We start from the raw sequence: 27234 nt of genomic DNA on the forward strand, positions 1-27234 counted from the left end.
GCTGTCTATGGGAGGGCTGTGGCTTAATCTGAAACTCAAACAAGAGAAAATCTAGGCTAATCAATGGTGAATTACAATGCTGGGTACAACTTGCAATGGGTGTGTGTGAGGTGATTCACGGCAAAGAACCCCCTCGGGCCAGAAAGGGCTTAGTCAAACAACCACTCAAACAAAACATTCTGATGGAAATAACCATACTGCCGAGCAAAAGTGGTTAAAACACAGAAGCACATAATTACTATGCATCAATACAAAAACAAATCAAAACTTGTCAAAACAGCACATGCTTTGAAGAAAATGACAATTGAGTGACTTCTTGAAGGTGAGAACGGTGCAAATCGAACTAAATAAGACTAATTTCATGGGCTCTAGCGCTGCTGGCTTTCACTGACTGGGCCTCTGTGTGGAGTCATGACGCTCGTTTGGCACCTTTGTTTATTTCCTATTGAGGTAAAGATGCTCCTGTCACCAAGAGGACACTCAATCCCATCGAGGGCCAGCCTGACATGACTTCAAGAGGCCTGCTTCTGACAGCTAAATAATGGAAAGAGAACAGGAACTTAATCACTCTTGGCCAATTGGTCCTTCAGTCACCACAGAATTCCATGTTCGGCCTCTGCCCCATTACATCTGAAAGGCGATTTAGGACGGATGCAACGTTTTCTTCTGGAGAGTTATATTTCACAAATGTACAAAAAATGTGTGGTGATGGTTGAGTGAGTGAACAAGAGCATGACTGATAGGGCAAGAGAGCAAGTTTGATGCTATGGTTGACGTTTCTTTTAGATTCATTTTCTAGTTTGGATTTCCCCTCTCATTGTAGATGGGTTAGCTGACAGTCACGAAATGTTGTTGTGATTCTGGATGGCCAGATTGCTAGCAAGAATGACAAAAAACTGCCATGTGGAGAATCGCAAGTGGCTCGTTTCATCTTGTTCTTGTCTTGTTTTGAGGTGTTTCGACTGATTTCATGTCTATGCTAATATGGCAAAAAAATTGCTAGCTAGCTACCAACTGTAACGATGTATTTGAGAGACAACAAGTGCTCATTGTGCAAATGTATTTATGTTTTCAATAAACATTGGAGACAAAATATACTGTAGCTTACATGCGGTCAAAAATCTAAGCCAACCCCGTCTGTTTTGCCCCATAGTCACGCACGGCTCGGATTTGTTGCTAAACAACCAACCCTTCTATGGTCATTGTCAAAAATTCATTTCAACATTGTTTATTGCAGGAAACACAACTGTTCAAGAGTACACAGTATAGAATGTAGAGAACCTGGGTAATAACTTTCCTGTGTGGTGAATATCTGCTTAGTCATAGTCCTTAAACTGTAAATCCCATGAGAGGATGACATGATGCCGTGTAGCCACAGTGTGTCCATATTTATTGGTAGCTGGAACTCCTGATAAATCACAGTAGTCAGAATATGACCCACTCTGGATGTTCTCGTCCCCCTTTGGCCAACGTCAACCTCCGCCTCTCCTCCAGCTGGTCCACACGCTCTCTTTGCTTTCTCGCTCGCTCTCTCTCGCCAACGTCACACGGCCGCCGACGGAACAAGTCCCATCTTCGCACCCCTATGATATTGACTCTCCAGCTTGACTGTGAAAGGGGGAAAGCAGAGAGGAAGGGAGGGAGGGTGGGTTGAGAGAGGGAAGAGAGGGAGGAAGGAATGAATCAAAACACCATCAAAAGGGAGAGAGTGACCTTTCGGAGAGCTCAAGGCCTGCTGATTAGAGGCGTCCGGGGCAGATAGGGGGGAGCTGATGTGAGGGAAAGGGACAGCGAGCCTGTTTATCCTGCTGCTACCACAGACTAGCCCACAGCCTTTTGTTCTGGGTACATCTAGTCAAGTCTTTAATCTAATAAGCCACTGCTTATAGTGGTCATTTGGACAGAACCATTCCTATACGATGTGGTTTACTTTTAAGAATATATATGGGATAGTTATCAGAGTGGGGATCAATTCCTTTACAGTGGAAAATCAATAAAAACTGTTAAATATTTGAAAAGTGTCCTTACTACTACTGAAGTAGCCTAGCAGTGAAGCGTGGCAGCATATTACATTCAAAGGACCATCAATACAGAGCATAGTGTTAACCCAGCTTTAGACCACTGACTGACTTCGTAATAGGCTTTATGGACCGGTCAAAGTGGCAAAGAAAACCCACATACATACACTGACGTGCCTCATAGCCTGCAATGGAGGAGATAAGAGCCTAATAGAAGCTTGCCACAGGTCTTCGACACCATCAACTCAAGACATGTCCGGCAGATCCTGTCCCTTCCTCCATTGCAAACATGAGTCTGATTGCTTTTCTGAACTAAATCTCATCCTACCCAACCATTTCAAGTTACAGTTCTCCACTAGAATCTCTCTAAGAAGACTTTCGTCTATGGGTGCTGACAGGGCTCAACATCCTGCTGGAAAGGATAGATTGTACAAAATAGCAGCACAGTTTTATGTTGACGTAGACCTAGGTGTATGACTGGATTATTTGAACAGCGAAGACTTTGGTACCAATCAAGACCTGTAACATAGTCATGATATCTTATAATAGCAGGTTAAGTGATGTTTACTAGTTAGTTTGTTACCACAAACAAGCTAAGTAGTTGAAAGCCAACCCTGGGCCAGTTGCCGATAGCAGCGGCTGTTTGACCTAGGAAGCTCTGTGGATATTCAAGTGGCACAGCACAACAGGTATCAAGATCTGGCTGTAAACTGGTCTCTGCTTTGTAGACCCTCTGGTGACAGTGAAGTCTTTGCAAGTCTTGAATTAGCATTTGCGTTGCTGTTAGCATTGTCTATTTCTCAGCAGTACTTATTAATTGTCGTATCGAAGCCATCCGGGAGTTTAGCACCAAAATAGCCCATCCATTTGTTCTTTATTCAACCAGTCACCTGGCTCTACATTTAACATAACCCTGCCATATTTATTCTCAAAGCCCTTGCAAAAAAGTTAATGCTGTAGCTAGTGCCAAAATTAGCATCTCTATTCCCCCCAACATTCACACCACATAGGCCCCTCAAGCAATCCCTGCCCAGTACAACCCATTTTAGGTTAGATCATCTGTGTGGAAGCAGCCGTTAACAGCTAAACACATAGTAATCTAGCAAGGCGGAGCCCCAAAACACTCATACTATTCAAACAGTTAGCACTGATGTTGGTTTTCCAAGGGGCTGAGGTAGGACAAACATGATGTAAGTGTAACAGGCAGCAGTAGTTGTCACTTTTCTCTCCGTCTCGTCACATTAGAGCTCAACTCTATGCCCTGGTAGTGGTCGTGTAGCAGGGTGTTAAGGAGAAGTACTGTTTGCTCACCATTTCTAAACTCGCCTCAAATACTGACAGTGTATTATTTGTGTGTCTCTCTGTTATGCCTGGAGCCAAATCTCCAAAGCAAAGGGAGTGCCTCTGGATTCTGGCAGCTAGCTAAAAATACAGTGGTTGCCCGAGTGACAATGTTGAATGCTTGGGAATGTTTATGTCACAAACCAATGCCCTGCACAACATAGAGGACTGTGTTTCTGGCTGAGTCAAAATAACATACTGTACATCTAACATGAATTCTTGCAGATAAATGGTGTTCTTGCGTAGTTTAATCCAAACCTGGTGACTGGTTATAACAGAACATGTACACTAGTTTCAACGCTATTCCATGCAGTGTTGTTTCAATCATACCAAATCAAGAATAGTATTTTCAGACTGCTTCTTTGCCTCAACATAAAATCAACTAGTATTTCCCCCCTAAACGATTTACCATGAAACCCTCGGAGCTAAACAACAACAAGCCAGACATGGCAAGCTGATAGTTCACTTGTCAAGTGCGTAATTAAGAGTTAGCGTTTGGCTAGCTCGGCTGATTGTGTCTGGGAAGTGCTAATGCCAGCTCCGTCTAGTTCCTCTCTGTTAATGGCTGGAGGAGCTGCTGAGTGGGCTGCTGAGCCGCAGCATTTCAGAGTGGAGGCTGAAAGCGTGAGATGGGGAGAAGAGAGAGAGAGAGAGGGAGAGAGAGAGAGGGAGAGAGAGAGAGATAGGGAGGTTGAGAGAGAGAGAGAGAGAGAGAGAGGGAAAGAGATAGAGAGACAGAAAGAGAGAGGATGTCACATTGATCGACTGAGATCATTTCCCATTGATTGCTGGTCTGTTTGGGCGCTGCTGTAGAGAGGTTTGTTAGCCACACGCTACAGCTGGGGAGGCCCAATAATAGGTGCAGTGTGTCTGCAGAGGGCTAGCGCTCCATCATCAAGCCTGTAAAATACACCCCTATTTGAGCGCACGCACATGCGCACAAACGTTATGTTCTTCTATCCTCGTGGGGACCTAAAATTAATTTCCATTTAAAATCCTATTTTTCCCTAAACCTAACCTTAACCCTAACCCGTAACCCAAACCCTAAACCTAACCTTAACCCTAACCCGTAACCCAAACCCTAAACCTAACCTGTAACCCAAACCCTAATTGTAACCCTAAACCTAACCCCTAAGCTTAAAACAGCCTTTGTCCTCATGGGGATGTGGGAAATGTCCCCACGAGGTATAATTTTCCTTGTTTTACTATCCTTGTGGGGAATTTTGGGGGATTTTAGATCCCCACAAGAATAGAAGAACCCCCCTCCCCCCCCCACACACACACTATCCAGTTGATATGTGGCCACACTTCCCACCTCCACACTACTATTCTGACCCCATACTATCCACACACTGTTCTCAATACAGCCCGATGGGAAAGAGCCCAATATGTTTCTGATAAACATTCACATCCAGCCTCAGAACCCAAGAGATGGAGCCAAGAGGTCCGTCTGTATACTACTACACTGTAATGGAGGACCATTGACAACTGCACCAATTAATGGAGGCCTTGAGATGAACATAAACACTGAAAGGCAGCACTTCACTGTCGATTAAGAGAGGAATAATGTAATAATTATAGGCGTAAACAAGGAATAATGGATATCCGATATGCCAATCAATGAATCAGCTAGGGAGCTCTTTGTATTCATACCTTGTATTGGAGAATGATAATCCCCATTCACTAAGGTGACTTATGATTGCTATGCAAATGTAACCAAAGCTTGATACACTCAGACTACAGGTAATTACTCCACACCAACAGAGGAGGACTGTGATGAGGACGAGGAGAGTAAAAGCATACAACTGTATTAAAGAATAGTCTACATTCTAATGTTGCTCGGGAATACAACCGGACATCTATGTGTAGATAGGGCCTAAAGCCAAGGTATGGGGACGACACTATGGCATCCATCTTGTTTCTGGTTTTCCAATAGAGCTCGTACTCAGTGTGCCTCAAGAGAATCCCTAGACTACATCTCCTGGCTCTACACTGACTACAGCAGCCAAGTGGATGTGTCCACATCATTCAGCAGGAGGGAGGGGAAAAAGAAAGCAAACCTGCCTGGGTTCTCATCCCGGTGTTAGTCACACCTAATTTACATTCCATTCCTCAGCCCTGGCTGGTAGATTTACAAGTGGAGGTTGTACTGCTGTGTGAGAGACTGAGTCGACTTGCTGTTTTGCAGGCAGGCAGCTTCCCCTTGGAGGATGCCTCTCTCTCTGTCTCTATCTATCTCTCCATTCTCCCCCTGAAGCTGTTTTCACAGACACCGAGGGGCTGAAATGGCTGAGTGATTTCCACTGCTGCTGTTGCTGCAGCTCTGCTTTAGTCACGCACACAACAGGCTAGGCTAACCGGGGCGGCAGCCTGTGTCTGGCAGGTTAGGAAGGGAAGGGCAAATGACAGAGCGTGGGTAGCTAGCGACTCCGAGGCAGGGTGACGGCGCTGTCCCAAATAGGGGCTGACGCTCCGTCGACTGCACCTGCTGCCGCGCACCTTGCCCGGGGAGTGGGTGGTGGGTTCAGGTGGGTTGGAAGGAAGGAAGGTGAGCCAATAATGAGAAAGAGAGGAATAGAAAAGTGCTTGTGGAATCATATTTAACAATTTTCCTGGAGGTTTACCCTGCTACATGGGGGGAGCTAAATCCAATGGAAGTGAATGAGACGAAATGGAGGGAATCAGTCTGGCTGCCATGTGTGGCGCCCACGTTTCTTCTATGACTTCATTGTTGTATTAATCCTGCTTTACAGCATCTCCTTCCACGAGATTGGCCAGTAAAATGGCAGAAAAACTCTTATGAAGGCACCATGATCAAATGAGTTGGTTTTAATAATCAAGAAGCATTTACGAAATCTACTTCCATCGTCTTCTGAAGAGCGGCCGAATACTTGGCCGCTTCCAGAATGCCCAGAATTGACATGTTTAAGGGGGAGAGAGGGAAGGAGCACATTCTGGTCTAATAACTCTATAACCTACTCACATAACATTGACTGGGGGTTTCCAGTGAAAAATCTCCCAGTGACAAGGGTCGCCCATACTAATGTGCCCCAACCGAGGGAAACAGATTCCTCCTGTGTACATGAGTCATTCCAGTAAGGAGCCGGCTCCCCGGTGTTTATCAATCACCCTGGGCTCTTACAGTGAGAGCCAGAGCGACTGGTGCAGCAACGATGCAGTGTGTTAGCTACAGAGGGATAGCGCTTGCGCTAATGCTAAAGTCAGCTTGAATCACCACCAACCTCATGTGAAGTGAACGCCCCAAGGCGATGCTGCTGCAGCGAGGGCACGTGTCCAGAAGACATTTCATTCGTTTCGCATTAGCTTCCATCACGGCACTCTCGTTAACGCAAAGTGCCGTCGCTAAAAATCCCCATGTGTGCTCAGGTAGTCAAACGCCTCGGCTATGAAAATCATCAAATCAGCCAAACTGCTGAGGGGGCAACACAAATTCATCTTTACTGTTATTTCTATTATAATAAGACATTGATATAACTTGAAAGTGGCATATCAAAATGTATTAAAGTTGTAAAGAATGACATAATACCCCGTCATGGTGGACCAAGATGGTGTGTGATATTCAACCCTCTTCTAATGACAAGTGACACAATGAATTAAAATAAGTCAAATACTCAATCAAGATTCTCTTATATTTTTCTCTGCGTGTTAATAAACCGGTCTTAAGAATAGGGTCAGTTTGTAAAGTCCTGCAGGGACAGCTTTCTTTTGACGTTATGTAATGTATATTTCACATCTCTGTACACCACTGCAAATACAGAGAGCCCAAAGAAACATCCTGACAGGCTGTAGCTGTACATGTGTGGTTACGCTGGGTTTCTAAACAGCTACTTAGTTCCCCTGCAGCCCCAATGTCAAAGGGACAAAATATCAACCCTAGCTTATTTTTAACAGCCACTGAGGGACTCTGAAAAAGTGAATATCGCTCGTTATTATAAAAGGGTTCTTATAAAGAAGCCTGTTGACTGCCCACATCTAATTAGAATGGAAATGTACCGTGGGCTTTGAATGGATCACTGGGGATAGACATTGGCATTTAGATTACGTTATGTCGGGATTACTGATGACACAGTGTTTTGGGGAGATAGCTTATTTCAGAGGCTTTGGTGATAAGACTAATTGTATTTCGGCATTGGCGGTAAGGGGCTGTCATTGTTCTATCATTGGGGATTGGACAGTTATACACCCATGTACAAACAGACACACGTTTGCACACACACAAACCTTCAGAACGCTCCTGTGTGTGTGGACCTATTCTTTTGCCTATACACCACAGTCTCTTCTGAGAGAAACTATATTTCTTTATCCGGGGTATAAGTCAAGAACAGAACAGCCAAGACCAAACAGAGTCTCAGAGAGAGAGAGAGAGAGAGAGAGAGAGAGAGAGAGAGAGTCTCAGAGAGAGAGAAGAAAGGGGAGAGAAAGAGAGAAGAGAGAGAGAGAGAGAGAGAGAGTCTCAGAGAGAGAGAGAGAGAAGAAAGGGGAGAGAAAGAGAGAAGAGAGAGAGAGAGAGGGGTTGAGAGAGCAGAAGGGGGAATACATTTATGCTGATCTAGTGCTCTGCATTCTGAGGAGGCTACATTTGCATATCAGTGCAGCGGAGCAGAGGGAGAAATGTGTCAGCGTTGACAGCAAGCTGAATATCTTAAACCTTCACTGACACCCCTGCAGGCGCTCTATCTCTCTGATATAGACACACACACACACACACGGTGCAGACACACACGGTACACACACAAGGTCAGAAGATTGCTTTGTTCCTATGTGACTGTGTACAGTAGTGTTTGTTTAACGGTCAGCTCAAGTGCAAGGCTCATCTCTGGGGAAAAGCCCCAGTGAAGCGCCCCCATGCACACTGAGACATCTGTGTGTGTGTGTGTGTGTGTGTGTGTGTGTGTGAGAGAGAAATTGAGAGAGTAAGCTAGAGACATAAGAAGAGAAACATTATGTAGTCATTATTTAAATCCCTAGCTTATTTCCCACTATAGCTTGGTTTATAAATATAACATGACTTTTTGCATAGCATGGGGATGAATATGTGCGTTGCCCCACTACCATGACAAAAATATGAATAGATATATACACTGTTGTCATGACATGCACACATCGCTTTAATGGACCAATGGTGAGGAGAAACAGAGGAGCAATGCTTTACATCCAACACCAGCCCCAGTTCATGTTACCTTAGCAACCATCCTCCATACAGTGCCTCTGTGTTCCCACTCTGGTGTGGAGTACTGTAGGAGCACTACACTGCTAGCTAAACAATGTTCAATGTACCGTATCTATGCATCTTCTCTATTGAATCTCATTATGTTCATCTGATTGCCCTTTGTCAAATTACTTTCCTACAGCTCCAACATGGTTTTGTTTACCCGTTTGAGCTACGAAAACTTTGGTAATTGAAATGTCCGTCAAGACGTAGGCCTCTCTTGCTACACGATTTACGCACATGCGGCTGACGATTGATAAATGAGGCCCATTGTGTTGGCGAGATGTCGTTGGTGCCAAAGAATGACAACCTGAATTTTGACATTTATAAGCAGACACAGGGGAATGTGTTTTTCTGACAGTCACACCGCAGGATATTCTACTTCTCACAATCATCTCCTCTGAGCTGTCTAATATGACATTTGAGACTTCATTCTTAGTGTGGACGAGCTGTGTTTTAGAGCAGCAATCAACACTTTCTCTGAGCCTCGTCAACGGCTTTAAAAAAACAGTTGTCTGACATAATTTAAAACCCATTTCTGACAATAAATGTCAGGATTTTCTCCTGACAAATCTTTGACAGTACAGTAGCTTGTAGGGGTGTAACGATCCATCTACTACATCGATGTATCGATTTATATTCCTATGATCCAACTACATCGATCTGTGCTCGGCGAGTTGGCCTTTTGGACAACATATATCGATCTAACATCGTTTTAAAATGTAATAAATCGATTGTATCGATACTAGGAAATAACCCATTGGATTTAAGCACGTCAGACTTTATATGGATGTTTTTTCTTAGCACTTTTAATGATAAAGGCTTTAAACATTACTCGATTCAGTCTGCCTATCCGTGACGTCATCGCGCCAACAGCAGCGCAAAGGCGCAAAGACAACAAAACATAGCATGGCGGACGACAGAGGAGAAGCCTACGAGCGAGAAATTATCAAGCCACCATTGCGGTCCTTACAAGAAACAGGAATCTAGGAAACTTCACCTGCACTGTCCAGTATCCAGGTATTTATTTCAGTCACACTGGTTGAATTTTTGGCTAAAAGGTTACTTAATCGATTTCAAGTCACTGAATCGTTTCGGATCGTATCGTTCTAAATGAACCAATATCGTCCTTGAATCGTATCGACAACCACGAATCGTGATACAAATAGAATCGTTGTTAAAACGAATCGTTACACCCCTAGTAGCTTGCCCTTTTTAAAAGGAGCCAATGGTATTTGTGAATGTGACATTGCTGCTAACAGGAAGATCAAGTGGGTCTGGTTAAGCCACCCATTTAGCTCAAGGTTACGTTAGCCCAAGGTTGTGATGCGGTCTCCAGGGGCTAAGAATGTACGTGTCGGTCTTCAGAGTGGGGAGTGCAGTGTAGATGGGCCTGCCAATCTCCATTCAGGCTACTGATTGGTGGGAGAGGGCAGTGTGTGTTTGTGTGTAAAGAGGGGGGGGGGGAGGAAGTGGTTAACACCGCGGCCAGGCTCATTGGCATGCTGGAGGCACGATGACATTGATCTGCTGGGCCCCTTCCATCCCTCTCCATGACAGAGGTAACTGGATTGTTAATAAAAATGGAAATTGAGCCATGCTGCTCACACACACACAGCGTCTCACCTTCCCCGCCCGACCTCCCTCACCCCTACCTCCCACAGAGCTGTCCTGGTGACATTTAAACGACTGGACCAATTCAAAGCCCACCACCTCCCTACTGCCTCCCCTAGCTACTGCTACATTCCTCTGTTCCTCAGGCAGCAAACTAACACATCAAACGACTGCATGGCTATGAAATGGATAGGGAGAGGTGGGGGAGGGGAGGGGAGGAGGAGGAAACTGAGAGGGGGTAATACAGCCCCTTCTGATTAACGGTTTGCTGTTATGTTTCCTATTGAAACACTTAAGAGGGTTAACAATTAAATGCAGGCTTTGGTGGAGGGGTTGCTAATCATGGAAAACATGTCACAACACACAACTAGCGCCCTCATATTCCTGGTTAGCAAAGCATTGCTTCCCGTCACACTATCAGTAGGAACTGAAGCCATCGGGCAGTTTTCCCACCCCAAGAAATGGGAGCAGCAGAGGCGAGTGGTCGGACAGAGGATCCATAATTTCAAAAAAGCGAGCAGCGTGATACTAAATCAATCTGACCCACCCCACCGGCCAGCTCACCCTCGCCATTCCTTAGCAACAGAGCAGACTTACCCACCCGTCATCAGCAGCTATTGATTTATTTTAGGAGACGGTGGGGTATCTAAATGGTCCAAAAGTTCTGAATGTTATTTTCTGGAGCTCTATGGGGTTAACAGCAGGTCTGAGTCAGAGATTGATTAGTTATACTGGACACAGTGTGACCTCCAAAAGATAAGAGGCAATTATGGCTCTCTGAGAGGCTTTTCGAGCAGCGGTGCTTCAGCATTGCCAATGGGCCAGGGTTTTAAATGGATAATTAACATTGTGTACTGTATCGCTGGCTTCTCTAAGTGAGAGCTCTGCTTGACATGACATGACGTGCGTGTGTGTGTGTGTGTGTGTACTGACTACATGATGGAAGTCCCATTCTTCATCACTAATACGTTGGTAATAAGATCAGAGTAGTCAATGTATGAATATCTACATGGTCCAATTTCAAAGCTCATTACACTTTCATTATTTTTTGTACACGTCAGAGGTACGAATACATATTATAGCATGGAGCTCCCCCACACACAATAATGGAATATGGTTTATTAAATCTTACATTCTAACAGTGACCAATTGTGTGTCGGTGATCAAGCTGCAAAGCGAGGCACAGATATTGTTATTTAAAAGCCTCTCTTGTTCAGTGAATGGACCACAGTAAGGGAAGAACATATCTACCAGAACCACCTGTGTATAATGCATAGTGAATTAATTTATAGTACCTTCTATCACCCCATAGTAGTGCATGAGAAGACTGGCTAACAGCCCACAGCTCCTTTGAACAGCCCTTATGCTACAGATGCATTCATAATAAATCACATACAGGCATTAACATTTAAAACATACTATCATAAAAGGCCCTTATGAAAGCCTATATAAATGCATCAATGGTTATAATGCATAAGACTCATATAAAAAGTTAGCATGTGGCTCTAAAATCCATTTTAGCCTCTAAGGGTATAAAAACCTGATTGGTCCTCTGTATCTCAGTTAGTAGAACGTGGTCCTCTGTATCTCAGTTAGTAGAACATGGTCCTCTGTATCTCAGTTAGTAGAACACGGTCCTCTGTATCTCAGTTAGTAGAACACGGTCCTCTGTATCTCAGTTAGTAGAACACGGTCCTCTGTATCTCAGTTAGTAGAACATGGTCCTCTGTATCTCAGTTAGTAGAACATGGTCCTCTGTATCTCAGTTAGTAAAACATGGTCCTCTGTATCTCAGTTAGTAGAACATGGTCCTCTGTAACTCAGTTAGTAGAACATGGTCCTCTGTAACTCAGTTAGTAGAACATGGTCCTCTGTAGCTCAGTTAGTAGAACATGGTCCTCTGTAGCTCAGTTAGTAGAATATGGTCCTCTGTAACTCAGTTAGTAGAACATGGTCCTCTGTATCTCAGTTAGTAGAACATGGTCCTCTGTAACTCAGTTAGTAGAACATGGTCCTCTGTATCTCAGTTAGTAGAACATGGTCCTCTGTATCTCAGCTGGTAGAACATGGTCCTCTGTATCACAGTTAGTAGAACATGGTCCTCTGTATCTCAGTTAGTAGAACATGGTCCTCTGTAGCTCAGTTAGTAGAACATGGTCCTCTGTAGCTCAGTTAATAGAACATGGTCCTCTGTATCTCGGTTAGTAGAACATGGTCCTCTGTATCTCAGTTAGTAGAACATGGTCCTCTGTAGCTCAGTTAGTAGAACATGAATCTTCAATTTGGACTCCAGACCAAAGGACACATTTCCACCAGTCTAATGTCCATTGCTCATGTTTCTTGGCCCAAGCAAGTCTCTTCTTCTTATTGGTGTCCTTTAGTAGTGGTTTCTTTGCAGAAATTCGACCATGAAGGCCTGATTCACACAGTCTCCTCTGGGACAGTTGATGTTGAGATGTGTCTGTTACTTGAACTCTGTGAAGCATTTATTTGGGCTGCAATTTATGAGGCTGGTAACTCTAATGAACTTATCCTCTGCAGCAGAGGTAACTCTGGGTCTTCAATTCCTGTGGTTGTCCTCATGAGAGCCAGTTTCATCATAGCACTTGATGGTTTTTGCGACTACACTTGAAGAAACTTTCAAAGTTCTTGAAATGTTCCGTATTGACTGACCTTCATGTCTTAAAGTAATGATGGACTGTTGTTTCTCTTTGCTTATTTGAGCTGTTCTTGCCATAGTATGGACTTGGTCTTTTACCAAATAGGGCTATCTACCCCGTCACAACACAACTGATTGGCTCAAATGCATTAAGAAGGAAAGAAATTCCACAAATTAACTTTTAAGAAGGCACACATGTTAGTTGAAATGCATTCCATGTGACTACCTCATGAAGCTGGTTGAGAGAATGCCAAGAGTGTGCAAAGCTGTCATCAAGGCAAAGGGTGGCTATTTGAAGAATCTCAAATATAAAATATATTTTGATTTGTTTGACACTTTTTTGGTTACAACATGATTCCATATGTGTTATTTCATAGTTTTTATGTCTTCACTATTATTCTACAATGTAAAAAATAGTGAAAATAAAGAAAAACCCTTGAATGAGTAGGTATGTCCAAACTTTTGACTGGTAGTGTATATATATTTTTTTACATTTCAAGTTTTTTTCAAACCGATGGTTGAGAATCTTCCATTTCATGTCAAAGACACCAGCCACATGATCCCATCTGCACTTATTTAGTGCTTGTGCGTGGAATGTCTAGGCTAATGTTCATATTGAGTAAATGTCAGTTGCATCTTGTCAAGCGGTGAGAAGGGTAGTTAATGCATTGAAATATTGCATTCTATTATGTAGGGTTGGGACGATATCAGTATCGCTATATTTCTTCCATCGCAAAAATTAAAACACGAAGACGACCAACTTCTTTGGTCCTTTAAAAAAAACCTGCTGTATGTAAAATATTGTGTGCTATAGCTTGGAAAATAAATACATGTGACTCTGGATGACAACATAATGATGCTTGTTTCCAACATTAGGGCTGTTTTCCTAAAAAAGTTAAATCCTCGTGTTTTGTTTCTTTGCCACGATACTAACGAGTATCACGATACTGGTATCGTCACGGCCCTAGTAGTATGGTAAGCTGATGTTTTTGTCCCCTCAGAATGACTCGTTTAAAGACATTAATTGGCATACAGAAGATAAGGTACACAATATGACTGTTTGCTTCAAAGCAAAACCAGTCCAGAACCAGCTGAGTAGACAAGTAACAACAGATTGACCTAGGGGTCAACGTTGATTAAGCAGGCTTATGGAGCGAACCAGTTAGCGCTCAAGCATATGTTCTGCCTCAGCCTGTTGTTGCTGCGTCAAGCAAAACAATTAACCAACCAACCCAAATTGTCACGGAGATACAGTACCTCCCATCTGTTTCCTCCTCCTGCATGAGACTTCCTTACACGCTTTGTCACCACATAATGTTAGCCTGCAAAGTCAGTGTCTGTAGACGGATGTAGGCTTCTTTCTATAGACCCATATGCAGTTCCTCGTGAGACACTTTAAACGTTTCTGACATGTGACAGGCAGGTCCCTTGGGGTTGCCCACTGATGTTTTACATTGCTAGCTAGCTAGCTAACTGTGTTGGCTGCCCTGTGCCTTGCGTCACCTGTTTATTCATTTTCACACACACCGCCTAAGAGCACCCGAGCTTCCGGAACACTATGTACGCAAGTGTCAGTCCCAGCTGAGCCTCTCTTACAGTGGGCTAAATGAGCTACTTAACCCCCCCCAGGCTCGCAAATAACCTGATTACCAATGACTGTAAAATGATTATATGTAGCTGCAGAATGCTACTGATGCTGACAGTCCTTTTATATTGTTTTGGAATTTGGTCTTCAGCTAGGCTCTACATTTAAAATGTTCCCCAATCAGCCCACACCAACCTCACTCTTCATAATTATGGAGCACGCCGTCTTAATTCCTCTGGCTGCTCGTTAAGCTCTGGAGGAGCATGGTTGACCCACTTTACATGGGAGCCTCTCACGCACCAGGAAGACTCTCCAACCATAATATAGGATGTAATCATATAGGATGTTTTGCAAACACTTTTATCCAAAGCGACTTAGTCACGTGTGCATACTTTACGTACGGGTGGTCCCGGGAATCAAACTCACTATCCTGCCGTTGCAATCGCCATGTTCTACTAAATGAGCTACAGAGGACCATGTTCTACTAACTGAGCTACAGAGGACCGTGTTCTACTAACTGAGTTACAGAGGACCATGTTCTACTAACTGAGATACAGAGGACCATGTTCTACTAACTGAGCTACAGAGGACCATGTTCTACTAACTGAGATACAGAGGACCATGTTCTACTAACTGAGATACAGAGGACCATGTTCTACTAACTGAGATACAGAGGACCATGTTCTACTAACTGAGTTACAGAGGACCATGTTCTACTAACTGAGATACAGAGGACCATGTTCTACTAACGGAGATACAGAGGACCATGTTCTACTAACTGAGATACAGAGGACCATGTTCTACTAACTGAGATACAGAGGACCGTGTTCTACTAACTGAGTTACAGAGGACCGTGTTCTACTAACTGAGATACAGAGGACCATGTTCTACTAACGGAGATACAGAGGACCATGTTCTACTAACTGAGATACAGAGGACTATGTTCTACTAACTGAGATACAGAGGATCATGTTCTACTAACTGAGCTACAGAGGACCATGTTCTACTAACTGAGCTACAGAGGACCATGTTCTACTAACGGAGATACAGAGGACCATGTTCTACTAACGGAGATACAGAGGAGTTCCAACTGCCGTGTGTTTGTGAGACGCAGAGTAGGTGAACGGATGATCTCCACATGAGTATTTTCCACCGTAGAGCATGGAGGAGGAGGTGTTTTCATGTGGGGGTGCTTTGCTGGTGACACACTGTGATTTATTTAGAATTCAAGGCACACTTAACCAGCATGGCTACCACAGCATTCTGCAGCGATACGCCATCCCATCTGGTTTGGGCAAAGTGGGACTATAATTTGTTTTTCAACAGGACAATGACCCAACACACCTCCAGGCTGTGTAAGGGCTATTTTACCAAGAAGGAGAGTGATGGAGTGCTGCATCAGATGACCTGGCCTCCACAATCCCCCGACCTCAACCCAATTGAGATGGTTTGGGATGAGTCGGACCGCAGAGTGAAGGAAAAGCAGCCAACAAGTGCTCAGCATATGTGGGAACTCCTTCAAGACTGTTGGAAGGCAAAGGGTGGCTATTTGAAGAATCTTAAATATAAAATATATTTTGATTTGATTAGTAAAAATAAAGAAAAACCCTGGAATTAGTAGGTGTGTCCAAACGTTTGACTGGTACTGTGTATATATATATATATATATATATATACACACACACACATACATACACATATATATATACACATATACACACACACACATACATACATATATATATATATATATATATATATATATATATATATATATATATATATATATATATATATATATATATATATATATACAGTACCAGTGGGTGACCTGAAGAGAGCTGGGAGCACAGTCTCAAAGAAAACCATTAGTAACACACTACGCCGTCATGAATAAAAATCCTGCAGCGCACAGGAGTTTAGACCACATGACCTTCTCCCATTCCTCCTCTGGATCATCCAGATGGTCATTGGCAAACTTCAGACGGGCCTGGACATGCGCTGGCTTGAGCAGGGGGACCTTGTGTGCGCTGCAGGATTTTAATCCATGACGGCGTAGTGTGTTACTAATGGTTTTCTTTGAGACTGTGGTCCCAGCTCTCTTCAGGTCATTGACCAGGTCCTGCCGTGTAGTTCTGGGCTGATCCCTCACCTTCCTCATGATCATTGATGCCCCACGAGGTGAGATCTTGCATGGAGCCCCAGACCGAGGGTGATTGACCGTCATCTTGAACTTCTTCCATTTTCGAATAATTGCACCAACAGTTTTTGCCTTCTCACCAAGCTGCTTGCCTATTGTCCTGTAGCCCATCCCAGCCTTGTGCAGGTCTACAATTTTATCCCTGATGTCCTTACACAGCTCTCTGGTCTTGGCCATTGTGGAGAGGTTGGAGTCTGTTTGATTGAGTGTGTGGACAGGTGTCTTTTATACAGGTAACGAGTTCAAACAGGTGCAGTTAATACAGGTAATGAGTGGAGAACAGGAGGGCTTCTTAAAGAAAAACGAACAGGTCTGTGAGAGCCGGAATTCTTACTGGTTGGTAGGTGATCAAATACTTATGTCATGCAATAAAATGCAAATTAATCACTTAAAAATTATACAATGTGATTTTCTGGATTTTTGTTTTAGATGCCATCTCTCACAGTTGAAGTGTACCTGTGATAAAAATTACAGACCTCTACATGCTTTGTAAGTAGGAAAACCTGCAAAATCGGCAGTGTATCAAATACTTGTTCTCCCAACTGTGTGTGTGTGTGTGTGTGTGTATATATATATATATATATATATATATATATATATATATATATATATATATATATATATATATATATATATATATATATAACCCTGCACTTACCTTTTCCTACTAGCACTGACTTTGCTGATAACTACCTTATTGAGGGAAAATGTACTGATACGATATGTGATAGTCTCACCTAGCTATCTTAAGATGAATGCACTAATTGTAAGTCGCTCTGGTCAAGAACGTCTGCTAAGTGACAAAAATGTAAAATGTAAATATCAAACATTACATTTCATAATCCTAAAGATGTTTGACATTTTTTTTAAACTAAAAACAAAACAGACTGATGGATTTATAAAGAATGGAGCCAATTTGTAATGTGAAAGTGCATTTGTCTTCACATTGTTTAATATTAGGGCTGTGACGATACCAGTTCCGCAAAAAAAAAAATCCATGACAAAAATGAAAGCAGAGCAAACTCTTTGGTCCTTTAAAAACCTGATGTATGTAAAATATTGTGTGCTATAGCTTGGAAAATAAATACATGTGACTCTGGATGACAACATAATGATGTTTGTTTCCAACATTAGAGCTGTTTTTCTAAAGAAGTTAAATCCACTTTGTGTTTTGTTTCCTTGCCACGATACTAACGAGTATCGCAATACTGGTATCGCCACGGCCGTATTTAATACCTGCTGAAAAGTCCAGGAGGAGGAATCTAGTAATGAGTGAGATTAATGTGCATGGCACAGAGGGAATGCATGCCACTAATAATAAAACATAGGGTGCAGGATTATTGGAATCCCCCAGCCACCTTTCCAAATAAACAATTTATTGAAACATTAAGAGTTGGCTTATATTTACTCAGCCGACTTCAAAGCTATAATTCTTTGTGAGGAATTTGAAGCAGATTCCAAAGCCACAACTATTTGAAGTTCACCAGAGACATATCTTATATAACCACTTCCACCTGCCTTACATCCACTTTTCCCGAGAACAAATGTCCCTTTTTGACAATTGAAATTCAATGGATACATTAATTATTAGCTTGTTCCAGCTTCCTCGATTGCTTTAAATTCCTTGACTATTAACAAAGTTCATACAACGGAAATACTCGGAACTCTTATGACTCATTCTCTTTATTATTGCCATTTGTCTTTAAACTCACCTTGCCTTCTCTAAAATCCCTCTGTCTTCAGTTCTCTCTGTAATCTATTCCCATGTACTGTACGTCAGTCTTGATAGCACTCTAATATTGGAACAACACACTGCAACCAAGAAAGCCAAGAACAGTTCTGGACAAGGAAATTGCTGCAGACACTGTATGATTTGTAGGTTAACTACACCCTTAGAAAAAAGGGTTCCAAAACGGTTCTGAGGCTGTCCCCATAGGAGAACCCTTTTGGGTTCCAGGTAGAACCAAAAGGGTTCTAACTGGAACCAAAATGGTTTCTTCAAAGGGTTCTCCTATGGGGACAGCCGAATAACCCTTTTTGGTTCTAGATAGCACATTTTTTTTTCTAAGAGTGTAGCAACTAGCCTGCTTCAGAAAGATAGCTCTTGTCTACAAGTCACATCAATGGGGGTTTATGTGTAGGTTATTGTACGGTACCCAAGCAAATTCACACGGTCCGCAGCTATTTAAAGACCTCCCCAAAAAAGTATATTTCTTCATGTATTCACAGATCTTACCTGATAGTATGGGTGAAAGCAAGTATTCCACTATGTAGCTTTCACCAATCCAATAATGTTGGATCAGTGATTGCTTCAACAATGGGAGGAAGAAAGGAAGCACGTTCAAAATATTGGAGCAGGGTCTAGTACCGGATCACTTGCTTCATCACCCATGGTAAGTAGCAGTTCAAATTGTTAGACGTTCGCTGCAGAGCTAATTGCTAGCTTAAAGCTAGAATCCTTAATTGAAACAATAACAAAGCGTCCTCCCCGCCCCTTGTTTTGCTAAAAAAAACTAAGGGATGGGGCTGGAGTAATGTAATCACTCTCAAATTGAAAGCGAGAGCTATGTATGGAAGGACTCACCATCCATGACATCAAAATAGTAGTTTAACCATGTTGAGGCTATACAGTGTTTGTTTACATTTACGTTGTTTACAAACATTGGAGTAAAACAAGCTTATATGTTGGGTTTTGATTGGGTACGACAGTTGAACTAAGATCATGAGGCATTTACTGTACAAGTTATATTCTTCAAGAATCAATGGGTATATATAATTAAGTCCAAAAGTGGATGTAGTAGCTAAGGATTCTAGCTTTAGAAGAGGTTAGCATAGCCATAAAGGGAGGAAAGGGGTGGTGTTTCTATGACATTTCTAATAAGTAGCTCTCAGGCACCCCCACCACACCAGCCCAACTCAGGACGCATGGCACAAAGACAGCTTGCTGGCCCAACGTGGATGGGGGTGTGGGTGGGTGGAGCCAGACGAGGGATTATCCTGCTCAGGTCCCTGATCCTGGGCTAAGGTGGTTAGAACAGGCGCTGGCAGAGTTAACATGTTGGTCAGAACAATGCAACAACTAGCTTCACCCCACAGTGTAAAGTAGAACTAAAGAGTCTTTAGGGCTACAGTTGATATATTTCTTTATATGATCAAACTTTGGTGACGAAGTTGTGCTACTTAATAGTATAATAATAATAATAATGATATAATGCACAATCTGGGAAAGGAAACGAGATGCTATAGTTGTTGGAATAGTAGTACAATATATGCCATTTAGCAGACGCTTTTATCCAAAGCAACTTACAGTCATGCATGCATACATTTTTACATATGCTCGGCCCCAGCGGGAATCGAACTCAAGACCATTGGCATGGTAAGTGCCATGCTCTGCCGACTGAGACAGTATATGTTTGCATATCCATATCATAAAAAAAAAAAAAGAAGTGGGTGACAACACTGACTACAAGCAAAAAGAAGCCTTGAAGAAATGGTTTCCATTGATTCCGCATAAGAATTTAGCAAAACATTGAAGCTAATAACATAACATTGAAGCTGAACACCTGCAGTGATCTCCCAGAGGCTAGCTGACATGACGCCATTCTAAGTCTCTCCCCATAGATCTATGAAGTCATTTGTAACAGACGTTGCTTACTATCTGGGGCCAACTTTGCTCACAGTTACGCATGAATCCGTTTAGTTAGTCCCTGCTTTAGCTCTTGTCACGGCATTCTTTTCATTGGCCTTAGCTGTGGCGAGCTACACAACAGGAAATACTTAGCGAAAGCTGCCTGCAGGTGGAACTGGTTTGAAATAGAGCCACAGCGTCTTTGACATCTCCCTCCCTCATCGCTGACTCAGCGGAGAACCCCTCTGGGTTCTCACATTTTGTTCTTACAAGTCAAGACGAAGGAGATTATTTTCAGATGCACAGCCTGGTGTGAGCTGTACATCTCTTCAATGTGAACTGTCAAAATGGAGGGAAAAGATGTGATATTTCCCAGTGATTACGGTCTCTATCTGCGGCTACATCTCTGGTGGGATACTAAACTGGTACATGAGATCTGTTGGAAGACACACGACCCAGTCGAGATTCAGAGGAAAGCTTTGCTGGTTCCAGTTAATTAGCGATCGGGAATGCCAGAAACATTGGCCTGATTTGCTGGGGGCTTATAATAATAATAATAATTAGGTGGGTGCTTATATTTGTCCTATTTCACACGTACATATACAGGCATGTGTGAAATGGAAATGTATTTTTTGCATATCCCAACTCCCCCTGAGACACCGTCTGAGAGTGGGGTCATGGCCAGGGTCTGCGCAATTAGGGTTAAGTATCTTGCTATCCAAGAGCACAGACAGAATGTTCCCCTTGTCGGCTCGGGGATTCGAGCTTGCCGCTAGACTATCAACTAGGATACCTGCCGCCATTACAAGTGGAATTCCAAACCTATACCAGAGCTTGGACATATCAGCACATCTCCTAGACTACCAGAGAGAGTTATGGCTAGTTTCTGGGCGTGTGCTCACAGTGGGAGTGGGCAAAGTGCAGCAGTGCTAGCAAACATGATGCATAGAGACAACATAAGCCCTTGAGGTAAACACATATGGACAGGCAAAACCTATGCCTTCAACAAAAACCCAGAACAAGTTGTTTACCTCTTCAAGGTAGTTTGAACTATTGAACTGTTTTTAAGTGCTTGTCTTGAGAAAGTACGCACTTTCTTCAATTACTGGTCCTCCTTTTGCAGGTCTCATGGGTTCTAGGAAAAACTGAAGAACGGCGCGGAAGTGAACACACTGACCCCAAGCATAACAGCGTGTAGCGCTTCAGCTTTATTGAAGAGAATCGCTCGTGTTTGAACTGTCTGTATTACCATATCACCATCTTTCCATCTTCCCTCGCCACAAACCGTTGCTCGCTGCTGTGCCTCATTAGCATTGAAAATAACGCCTTGAGTGGAAACAGCAACGAGGAAATAGAACAGAATTAAAACAATTATGTAAGAATCAAGGCGGGGGGTGTGACAGAGTGCAGCGCCAGGAAGGTGAGCAATAGCAAGGAGGGATCACATGCCTCTTCTGCATTATCCAGTAAATTGGCATTCTCAGAGGATGTCCCCTGTTCAAATGAGAGAAGGTGTGCAAAGTGCATTGGGGGAGTCACATGTTAGCCGCACCGAGATTAGGAGGCTAAGTGCACATTACAGCAGGGTAATGGAGTCGGTGAAACACTAATGAAACTCTACGGAGGAGGAGGATGAGATGGGGAAGGAGGGAGCTCGTGAGGCTTCAGCTTAACAGGGGCTGAACTCAGGGTCAGGACCGCCCCTGGCCTCCAGGTGTTTGTGTTTAAAGGCCAGGGAATTAGGCTAATGGCTAATAACAGTCAGCTAGGCTAGCCTCTCAAAATGGCCGCTTCACTTGTACCATCATTGACCTTGTTGCTGTGGAGTTTATATGAACATAATTGTGGCCTCGGTACTGCTATTTACCATAGCTTTGTTTCTTTAGCTAATCAGTGGGGGACGGGTCATCACAGAGCCAATATGTGGTTTATTCATTTCAAAAGGGCCTATAAGACGACTCGGCTTGAGCAAAAAACACCAGCCAGAAAACAGTTACGCGTCCTGTAAATGCCAGCAAATGTCAGACATGTTTTGCAGGTGCACTTTAATATAATTGCTGTTGACACATTACGAGACAGGGGTCCTCTGAGTCAGTCTGGGAGTCAGTCTGGGAGATTATGCTGATGGAAAGCTGGTCTGGAGCGTCTGCTCGTGCAAGTTGAATGTGGACGGGCCTGGTGGTGTGGGGGAGTGTGGGCTTGACTCGTACTCTCCAGTACCATGGCTGCTCTGCTCTCCTCTCTTGGGAGGCAAACACAAGGGGCTCTGTAGCCAGATAATGCAATATTCATGGTGGGCATGCAGAGTACTGAGGAGACCTTCCAACCGCTATCAGGGAGCAGCTGCTTCTCTCCGAATGTGGCCTCTGTTCTCCACCATAGCATTGTCTCGCTTTTCCTCGCTCCCCCCCCCCCCCCCCCTTCCCCTCTCGTAAATGTTTAATCACAGCTTAAAAAGGCTGTCTTGGCAGAGGCTGGGGGCAGTGAGTCAAGGGCCCTTGCCTCTGGTAACAAAGTAGGAAACAGTCCACATTTTAAGAGAGACCAAGCTAAACATACAGACGGGAGATGGGGAAAATACACAGCAGGGAAAGACCAATATCACCATCGACTCGCCATGGTCATTACCTCTTAATTGGAATTTCAACTCTTTCATCTCAGACTTTTCATTGCGACTGTCGGAGGAAATTAGGATCAAATTAAGATAAAGAATTCGATTTTTTGCTGCGGGTTATTTTTCAGAGCCAAAGCTACTGGCCCTTGCCCACACCCATAGGAAACCCCATATAGAGCCCTGTGGAGAGGAAGTAGAAAAGCCGTCCCTCAAAGGAAGAGAGTGTCATAACGGTGTCGTATGGTGTTGTAAGGGATGTCTTTACCATGCCCTCCAGGGCTAGGGGTTCAACCATGTGGTTGAGGGGGAAGGGCTTGTCAGCGAGGTGGTGGCGGCGGCACTCGGGTTTTCTCTGCATTATTTATGTTCCGTCCTCAGGTGGTCTCTCCCACTGTTATAATGAGGACTGGAGTCATGGTCTGTTTGGAGTCACGGGGAGCTGTGGACCGAGCGCGTTCCTGGATCACTGCTCAACCGCACAGGGCATACACAGCTCACTGTTTGCACAGTCTTCTCTTGGACTGTAAAAAAAAACAGCCCGTTAAACACGGGCTGTGCTGTCTCCATGACAACAATAGCTATTGCGTCTGTGTGTTCTCAAAATGGAGAAGAGGCTTTAAGTGAGTGAGAATCAGAAGTAGCCACATGTTTTTTCGTATTCAGGAGTGGCAGGTTAGAGACAGTATGCTGATGAAGGACTTGAGTAATGTTGATCTTTTTGGCAGATGTGGTGAGATGAGCATGTTGGGTAAACAGTTTACTGAAGTCTGAATGTTGATGCTTTGGCTACACAGTGGGGCCAACACGGTCAGCTGTAAATAACATCAAATGCTGTTTGTACATGAACATTTCCACACTACGCGTGAATCAAAACACCTCTATATATAATACACATTTGGATTGGATTGAATTGCTTTAAAAAAGGTGGGTGCATTAAATAGTAGGGTTAAGTATTGTACCTCACAATACAATACATACCACAACAGAAAATATATTACGATACGTCACGACACGTGAATCACGGTTCCAAGTGGATCATGTCACACAACACTTTTCACGGTCCTTTTAATAGTAACAACACAATTCTAAACAATCAGACACAGAATCTGTAAACAAATTACACCGATCACTGCCCACTCAATGTCAACGACCCTGACCAGTCAGATTAAAACTGTCCATAATAACATCCTCACCTCCGCATGCTACTTGAACTACGCAAATAAACCAGCGATTGATCCTTGATTTCTGCCCTGACAAATTAACCCAAAAAAGGCAGCAGCCTAAGTGCGATGAATTCTAGCAGGGCCAGCGCTAACTCCCCACACCCGGGTCATCTCTTCCTAATCAAGGATATTAATCACACCCCTTACACAGCACAGCGCTGAGCCCGATCAATACCACAGGAAGGTTTAGCAGAAGGAGAGGGAGGGAAAGGGACAGAGGGGAAAGAGTCAGGAAGAGAATGTAGGAAAGAGAGAGAAGAGAGAAAAGAGAAAGAGAGGAGGAGGTAAAGCAGCTTGGACACTGGTTCTGTTCTGTTAGTAGCACTATCACTGGTTCTGTTCTGTTAGTAGTACTATCATTGGTTCTGTTCTGTTAGTAGTACTATCATTGGTTCTGTTAGTAGTACTATCATTGGTTCTGTTCTGTTAGTAGTACTATCACTGGTTCTGTTCTGTTAGTAGTACTATCACAGGTTCTGTTCTGTTAGTAGTACTATCATTGGTTCTGTTCTGTTAGTAGTACTATCATTGGTTCTGTTCTGTTAGTAGTACTATCATTGGTTCTGTTCTGTTAGTAGTACTATCATTGGTTCTGTTAGTAGTACTATCATTGGTTCTGTTCTGTTAGTAGTACTATCATTGGTTCTGTTCTGTTAGTAGTACTATCATTGGTTCTGTTCTGTTAGTAGTACTATCATTGGTTCTGTTCTGTTAGTAGCACTATCATTGGTTCTGTTCTGTTAGTAGTACTATCATTGGTTCTGTTCTGTTAGTAGTACTATCATTGGTTCTGTTCTGTTAGTAGTACTATCATTGGTTATGTTCTGTTAGTAGCACTATCATTGGTTCTGTTCTGTTAGTAGTACTATCATTGGTTCTGTTCTGTTGGTAGTACTATCATTGGTTCTGTTCTGTTAGTAGTACTATCATTGGTTCTGTTCTGTTAGTAGCACTATCATTGGTTCTGTTAGAGTAGTACTATCACTGGTTCTGTTCTGTTAGTAGTACTATCATTGGTTCTGTTCTGTTAGTAGCACTATCATTGGTTCTGTTAGAGTAGTACTATCACTGGTTATGTTCTGTTAGTAGTACTATCATTGGTTCTGTTCTGTTAGTAGTACTATCATTGGTTCTGTTCTGTTAGTAGTACTATCACTGGTTCTGTTCTGTTAGTAGCACTATCATTGGTTCTGTTAGTAGCACTATCATTGGTTCTGTTCTGTTAGTAGTACTATCATTGGTTCTGTTCTGTTAGTACTACTATCACTGGTTCTGTTCTGTTACTAGTACTATCATTGGTTCTGTTCTGTTAGTAGTACTATCATTGGTTCTGTTCTGTTAGTAGTACTATCACTGGTTCTGTTCTGTTAGTAGCACTATCATTGGTTCTGTTAGTAGCACTATCATTGGTTCTGTTCTGTTAGTAGCACTATCATTGGTTCTGTTCTGTTAGTAGTACTATCACTGGTTCTGTTCTGTTAGTAGCACTATCACTGGTTCTGTTCTGTTAGTAGCACTATCATTGGTTCTGTTCTGTTAGTAGTACTATCATTGGTTCTGTTCTGTTAGTAGTACTATCATTGGTTCTGTTCTGTTAGTAGTACTATCATTGGTTCTGTTCTGTTAGTAGTACTATCAGTGGTTCTGTTCTGTTAGTAGTACTATCACTGGTTCTGTTATGTTGGTAGTACTATCACTGGTTCTGTTCTGTTAGTAGTACTATCATTGGTTCTGTTCTGTTAGTAGTACTATCATTGGTTCTGTTCTGTTAGTAGCACTATCATTGGTTCTGTTCTGTTAGTAGCACTATCATTGGTTCTGTTCTGTTAGTAGTACTATCATTGGTTCTGTTCTGTTGGTAGTACTATCATTGGTTCTGTTCTGTTAGTAGTACTATCATTGGTTCTGTTCTGTTAGTAGCACTATCATTGGTTCTGTTAGAGTAGTACTATCACTGGTTCTGTTCTGTTAGTAGTACTATCATTGGTTCTGTTCTGTTAGTAGCACTATCATTGGTTCTGTTAGAGTAGTACTATCACTGGTTCTGTTCTGTTAGTAGTACTATCATTGGTTCTGTTCTGTTAGTAGTACTATCATTGGTTCTGTTCTGTTAGTAGTACTATCATTGGTTCTGTTCTGTTAGTAGTACTATCATTGGTTCTGTTCTGTTAGTAGTACTATCATTGGTTCTGTTAGTAGTACTATCATTGGTTCTGTTCTGTTAGTAGTACTATCATTGGTTCTGTTCTGTTAGTAGTACTATCATTGGTTCTGTTCTGTTAGTAGTACTATCATTGGTTCTGTTCTGTTAGTAGCACTATCATTGGTTCTGTTCTGTTAGTAGTACTATCATTGGTTCTGTTCTGTTAGTAGTACTATCATTGGTTCTGTTCTGTTAGTAGTACTATCATTGGTTCTGTTCTGTTGGTAGTACTATCATTGGTTCTGTTCTGTTAGTAGTACTATCATTGGTTCTGTTCTGTTAGTAGCACTATCATTGGTTCTGTTAGAGTAGTACTATCACTGGTTCTGTTCTGTTAGTAGTCCTATCATTGGTTATGTTCTGTTAGTAGCACTATCATTGGTTCTGTTAGAGTAGTACTATCACTGGTTATGTTCTGTTAGTAGTACTATCATTGGTTCTGTTCTGTTAGTAGTACTATCATTGGTTCTGTTCTGTTAGTAGTACTATCACTGGTTCTGTTCTGTTAGTAGCACTATCATTGGTTCTGTTAGTAGCACTATCATTGGTTCTGTTCTGTTAGTAGCACTATCATTGGTTCTGTTCTGTTAGTAGTACTATCATTGGTTCTGTTCTGTTAGTAGCACTATCACTGGTTCTGTTCTGTTAGTAGCACTATCATTGGTTCTGTTCTGTTAGTAGCACTATCATTGGTTCTGTTCTGTTAGTAGTACTATCATTGGTTCTGTTCTGTTAGTAGTACTATCATTGGTTCTGTTCTGTTAGTAGCACTATCATTGGTTCTGTTCTGTTAGAGTAGTACTATCATTGGTTCTGTTCTGTTAGTAGTACTATCATTGGTTCTGTTCTGTTAGTAGCACTATCATTGGTTCTGTTCTGTTAGTAGTACTATCATTGGTTCTGTTCTGTTAGTAGCACT

At 42.7% G+C, this 27234-nt stretch overlaps 1 protein-coding gene across 1 annotated transcript in view; it reads right to left on the minus strand.

Annotated features, from left to right (window-relative positions):
• Window positions 1-1212: 1212 nt before the first annotated feature.
• trip4 (thyroid hormone receptor interactor 4) overlaps window positions 1213-27234 on the minus strand; it is a 64978-nt gene continuing 38956 nt past the window's right edge. Inside the window, exon 12 of the mRNA XM_084153976.1 lies at window positions 1213-1608. Coding sequence (XP_084010102.1) covers window positions 1544-1608 — 65 coding nt within the window. The 3' untranslated portion in view covers window positions 1213-1543. The remainder of the gene's footprint in view (window positions 1609-27234) is intronic.

This window comes from Coregonus lavaretus (genome assembly GCF_964263955.1).
Source record: "Coregonus lavaretus genome assembly, chromosome: 37".
Taxonomy (NCBI): Eukaryota; Metazoa; Chordata; class Actinopteri; order Salmoniformes; family Salmonidae; genus Coregonus; species Coregonus lavaretus.